At 36.7% G+C, this 6,000-nt stretch overlaps 1 protein-coding gene across 1 annotated transcript in view; it reads left to right on the top strand.

Annotated features, from left to right (window-relative positions):
• LOC124717246 overlaps window positions 1–5,477 on the top strand; it is an 89,359-nt gene extending 83,882 nt beyond the window's left edge. The window contains exon 2 of the mRNA XM_047244048.1: window positions 4,624–5,477. Within this exon, the coding sequence (XP_047100004.1) occupies window positions 4,624–5,297 (674 nt within the window). The 3' untranslated portion in view covers window positions 5,298–5,477. The remainder of the gene's footprint in view (window positions 1–4,623) is intronic.
• Window positions 5,478–6,000: the final 523 nt, after the last annotated feature.

Raw genomic sequence — 6,000 nt, forward strand, 5'->3', positions numbered from 1 at the left:
TCCTCTAGTAGCAGAGTTGGGCCATAACACTCCTCCCCCACTCACTCCCAATTGAATTCAGTATTTATCATTAGTTATTTGAGCTAGCCATCTAATATGTAATATTCTTCTGCAGCACCACCTTTTAAAAGCTTCTATTCTCTTCTTGCCAGAAATGCTTGCTGTCCACATTTCAATGCCATAGAAGGGATACTCTCCAGACAAATACTGCCAGAAAAGACTTCCTGATACACAAATTCATATTAGACATTAACAACCTCCCTTGACTATATTCCTCAAAATATCAGGGAAATTAAATGCCTTTCATACTTCAAAAGACAATTACAATACCCATCTATCCCATATACTAGTCTGCACCTCGCTATCATCAATCCCCCTCCTCCTCCATAACTTGTCTCTCGTCCACATTCGCAGAGTTCTTTATTTAAATTCTGTTCATTCCTATCAACCACTGTCATGGTCATTTCAATCTTCTCCTCTTTCTTTATCCCTTCCACTTCTATAATACTAAATGTGTACTCAAATGTGCTAAACTGATGTGTATCATTTTTAACACCCGTTATTATTTCTTTCTTTTCTCAGACGTTATGTCTGGTCAAAAATGGAAAGTGACGCAGACCTTGATCAAGCGTGACTTCCTTTTAACTGTACGGTATATGTTATATCACATTTAGGAACTTTCGAGTAATTGAACATGTATCAATAATTACGGATTTCTGTAGTTGTATATATAAGTTTGGATGTAGCTGTATTGTGTGGTATGACTCCTGTAGTTGATAGTATAATTGGTATAATGTCAACTTTATCCTGATGCCACATGTCCTTGACTTCCTCAGCCACTTGGATGTATTTTTCAATTTTTTCTCCTGTTTTCTTCTGTATATTTGTTGTATTGGGTATGGATATTTCGATTAGTTGTGTTAATTTCTTCTTTTTATTGGTGAGTATGATGTCAGGTTTGTTATGTGGTGTTGTTTTAACTGTTATAATGGTTCTGTTCCAGTATAATTTGTATTCATCATTCTCCAGTACATTTTGTGGTGCATACTTGTATGTGGGAACGTGTTGTGTTATTAGTTTATGTTGTATGGCAAGTTGTTGATGTATTATTGTTGCTACATTGTCATGTCTTCTGGTGTATACTGTATTTGCTAGTATTGTACATCTGCTTGTGGTGTGCTCTACTGTTTCTGTTTGTTGTTTGCAAAGTCTGCACTTAGCTGTTGTGGTATTGGGATCTTTAATAATATGCTTGCTGTAATATCTGGTGTTTATTGTTTGATCCTGTATTGCAATCATGAATCCTTCAGTCTCACTGTATATATTGCCTTTTCTTAGCCATGTGTTGGATGCGTCTTGATTGATGTGTGGCTGTGTTAGATGATACGGGTGCTTGCCATGTAGTGTTTTCTTTTTCCAATTTACTTTCTTCGTATCTGTTGATGTTACGTGATCTAAGGGGTTGTAGAGGTTGTTATAAAATTGCAGTGGTGTAGCCAATGTATTTATATGAGTGATTGCTTTGTGTATTTTGCTAGTTTCTGCTCGTTCTAGAAAGAATTTTCTTAAATTGTCTACCTGTCCATAATGTAGGTTTTTTATGTCGATGAATCCCCTTCCTCCTTCCTTTCTGCTTAATGTGAATCTTTCTGTTGCTGAATGTATGTGATGTATTCTATATTTGTGGCATTGTGAACGTGTAAGTGTATTGAGTGCTTCTAGGTCTGTGTTACTCCATTTCACTACTCCAAATCAGTAGGTCAATATTGGTATAGCATAAGTATTTATAGCTTTTATCTTGTTTCTTGCTGTCAATTCTGTTTTCAGTATTTTTGTTAGCCTTTGTCTATATTTTTCTTTTAGTTCTTCTTTAATATTTGTATTATCTATTCCTATTTTTTGTCTGTATCCTAGGTATTTATAGGCATCTATTTTTTCCATCGCTTCTATGGAGTCACTGTGGTTATTCAATATGTAATCTTCTTGTTTAGTGTGTTTTCCCTTGACTATGCTATTTTTCTTACATTTGTCTGTTCCAAAAGCCATATTTATATCATTGCTGAATACTTCTGTTATCTTTAGTAATTGGTTGAGTTGTTGATTGGTTGCTGCCAGTAGTTTTAGATCATCCATGTATAGAAAATGTGTGATTTTGTGTGGGTATGTTCCAGTAATATTATATCCATAATTTGTATTATTTAGCATGTTGGATAGTGGGTTCAGAGCAAGACAGTACCAGAAAGGACTTAATGAGTCTCCTTGGTATATTCCACGCTTAATCTGTATTGGCAGTGATGTGATGTTATCTGAATTTGTTTGGATATTAAGTGTGGTTTTCCAGTTTTTCATTATTATGTTTAGAAGCTGTATCAGTTTAGGATCTACTTTGTATATTTCCAATATCTGTAGTAACCATGAGTGGGGTACACTATCAAAGGCTTTTTGGTAATCAATGTATGCGTAGTGTAGCGACTTTTGTTTAGTTTTAGCTTGATATGTCACCTCTGTATCTATTATCAGTTGCTTTTTACATCCTCGTGCTCCTTTGCAGCAGCCTTTTTGTTCTTCATTTATAATTTTGTTCTGTGTTGTATGTGTCATTAATTTCTGTGTAATGACTGAAGTTAATATTTTGTAGATTGTTGGTAGGCATGTTATGGGGCGATATTTAGCTGGGTTTGCTGTGTCTGCTTGATATTTAGGTTTCAGATAGGTTATTCCATGTGCAAGTGTATCAGGGAATGTGTATGGGTCTGAAATGTAACTGTTAAATAATTTAGTTAGATGTGAATGTGTTGAGGTGAACTTCTTTAGCCAGTAATTTGCTATTTTACCATTTTCAGGGGCTTTCCAATTGTGTGTAGAATTAATTGCTCGGGTGACTTCACGTTGCAAAATTATCACTTCAGGCATTTGTGGTATCATCTTGTATGTGTCTGTTTCTGCTTGTGTCCACCGTGCATGCCTGTTATGTTGTACCGGGTTTGACCATACGTTGCTCCAGAAGTGTTCCATGTCTATTATGTTTGGTGGATTGTCTATTTTAATATGTGTGTTATCTATTGTTTGGTAAAATCTCTTTTGGTTTGTGTTGAATGTTTGGTTTTGTTTCCTTCTATTTTCACTTTTTTTGTATCTTCTAAGTCGTTTGGCCAATGCTTGTAATTCCTGCATCTTTTCATCTAATTGCTCTATTGCTTCTTGTTGTGAGATTTTACCTAACCTTTGTCGTTTTTTGTCTGATATTTCATTTCTTATAAATTGTGTTAGCTGTCCGATGTCTTTTCTCAGTTTTTCTATTCTTATCTGTAGCCTGTGTTGCCATGCTGGTTTTGTGGATTTCTTCTGTGTGTTGGTTTGTTCTGATCTCTGCCTAGTGTGTATATTTAGTGTAGTGAGTGCTCCTATATAAACCAGTAGTTGTAACTCTTCCATAGTTGTATTTTTGTTTATTTTGTTGTGTATGATTGTGTTGATAGTTTTTATTGTTGTTTCGACTTGTGGGTTATTTGGAGGTCTATGCTAGAATGGTCTGATGTCTGTATTTGTGTCTTTGTATTCTGTATATGTCAGCTGAAATTTATCTTCTATATCTAACACGTGTCTCTCTTCGTGTTCTATTTGTGCTTGTTCTGGTGGCTGTCTTGAGATTTCGTTTTCCTCTGATTGTTTAATTGATGCGTGTTGGTATGTGTTTGTTTGCTCTGGGATGTTTGAGTCCCTTACTGTATTTTCTTCTTCTTCTGATTGCACATTATTTTGTTCCAGTATTTGTTGTACTTGTTGTTTGATGTTTTCTAATTCTGACTGGGGTATCCTGTTATTTTTTATTATTACACGGATCTGATCAGCTAGTCGTTGTTCTGCTAAAAATTTTAATTCCGGGTATCTGGTAATAAATGTTGTGTATACTTGTGATCTGTATCCAGTTGTGTTGGTTCCTAGGTTTGTTGCTTGGTAATAACAGAACATGAGGTGTCGATTAACTTCATCTGACCATCTCATCCTCTGTCTTCGTTTTCCTTCTAGGGTGGTTGCAGGAAGCATATCCTGCAAAACACCTCTATTTGGATTTAAATCATTTTCCAGTTGGCTAGCAGTGTCGTTACCATTGTGGGCGGGCATAGGGTTCAAGCGTCGTCCCCGACCATGACGGCGCTTGTCCGAGGCTTATTATTATTATTATTATTATTATTATTATTATTATTATTAGTAGTAGTAGTAGTAGTAGTAGTAGTAGTAGCAGCAGCAGCAGCAGCAGCAGTAGTATCTCTTAATATTTTCATTATCATTATTAGTGACTATGATGGTTGCTTTTATTGTAGTCACTGTTGTTGATGTCGTAGTGAATGTATTGTGATATGTTTCCGTATGTGGTGCTCCCGATCAGACATAGAAAAGGACCTTAAGGCCCCAATCTGGTCGGTCTAAATAAGACAGCAGCAATTAACAAAGTTTTCCAATTTCTGGTTTGTTTTTCATTTTTTACTAGAAAGTATGTAAATGTAACTCAACTGCTTACTGTACCAGTGCCTTAAATTAAGGTATTTAGCACAAAACAGTAATTAGTAATTTATACTTGGCAAAGATGTCTCCTAATTCATCGCTCATTTTTACTTCCAGGTGACCAGATGAAACGAAAATGGAAAAATCTTCGCGATACCTACGCAAGATATTTGAGGATCAGCTCGGAAGAGGGTTCTAGCACTAAACGGTGGATATGGTCTGAAAAAATGGAGATTTTTCGCCCCTTTGTGCCTCTCGGGTCAAGTTCTGCAGAAGTGACTGGCCCCGAACCTGGGAGTCCGTCACTTGAAACAGGGGCAGAATCAGAAGACAGTGCACATGAGGAGGAAGAGGCGGCTGCACAGGAGTCGGAGCTAAGACCTGGGTGCCCCCTGACACACCCGCAACACGAACTGATCACCTGCGATTTGGACATAAACACTGAAGCACCTGCTGTACCTAAACAGGAAACAGACAGGTTATCTTTCCAGGAGCAACTGCCAGCATCTACTGAAGAAGTTTGTGTGCCACCTGGTGCCAAGATGAGGGCTGCGACGGCTCCCACAGAACCGCAGGCTCCCGTCATCACTTATCTAGATAGCAGAGCAGGTACTGATGAAATAGACAGTTTGTTTCTGGCATACGCCACGACAGTGAAAAAGTTCTCCCCTAGGAGGCAGGTTATGACTAAACTAAAATTGGCACAGCTCATAGCTGAGGAAGAACTCGCACATGTGGATGAAACTGATCTATTGGCAACACAAACTTTTAACCACTCCACACTACCGTAAAGCACCTGCCAATTGATGTTGCGTATTATCGTAGAGGTTCTGACAGGCCTCATTCTTCTCCCTTCGAACTGTTTAATTACAGATAAACCTGAAAAGAAGCAGTTACAGTTTTACTTGCCTGTAGCGTAATAGCTGGGTCTTAAATACTCAACACTGTTTGTAAATAAACTGTTAACACTTCCTGTGGTTTATTATCTGTATCATATTCCTCCACTTGTATGTAAAAAGTTACACTGATGCCAACTTCAGCAGTGTCACTAAGTTCACTACATATATGAGTAAAAGTCACACATCTGCCTCTCAGAGTATAAAATCTATCTGCTGCATCACATGCTATTCAGAAAGATGGCATTCTTGGACAGTGGAGTGCCTTACAATTTACTAATTTTACATATATTTTACAACAATGAGTTTTTTTGCAAAATGTGATGTATTACAATTACAGATTTACATAGTCTTATTTATGTAATTGTCACAAAAATACAGTTATAAATCAATTGTTCTGGTTCAACTTCAGGTGAAGTTGTGCCAACTTTTTAAAGTGAAATTAGTAACATTCTAATTATTTTGTATTAAGGACATTAAATAGTTTCGTTTTGAAAATATTAAGTTGACAGTAGACAGTCCCTAAATAATAATTATCAATGTACCTTAATACAGAATTTATGATGGTGGTGTTATACATCAAATGGCCAAAATATGA

This window comes from Schistocerca piceifrons, chromosome 9, assembly GCF_021461385.2.
Source record: "Schistocerca piceifrons isolate TAMUIC-IGC-003096 chromosome 9, iqSchPice1.1, whole genome shotgun sequence".
NCBI classification, from domain to species: Eukaryota; Metazoa; Arthropoda; class Insecta; order Orthoptera; family Acrididae; genus Schistocerca; species Schistocerca piceifrons.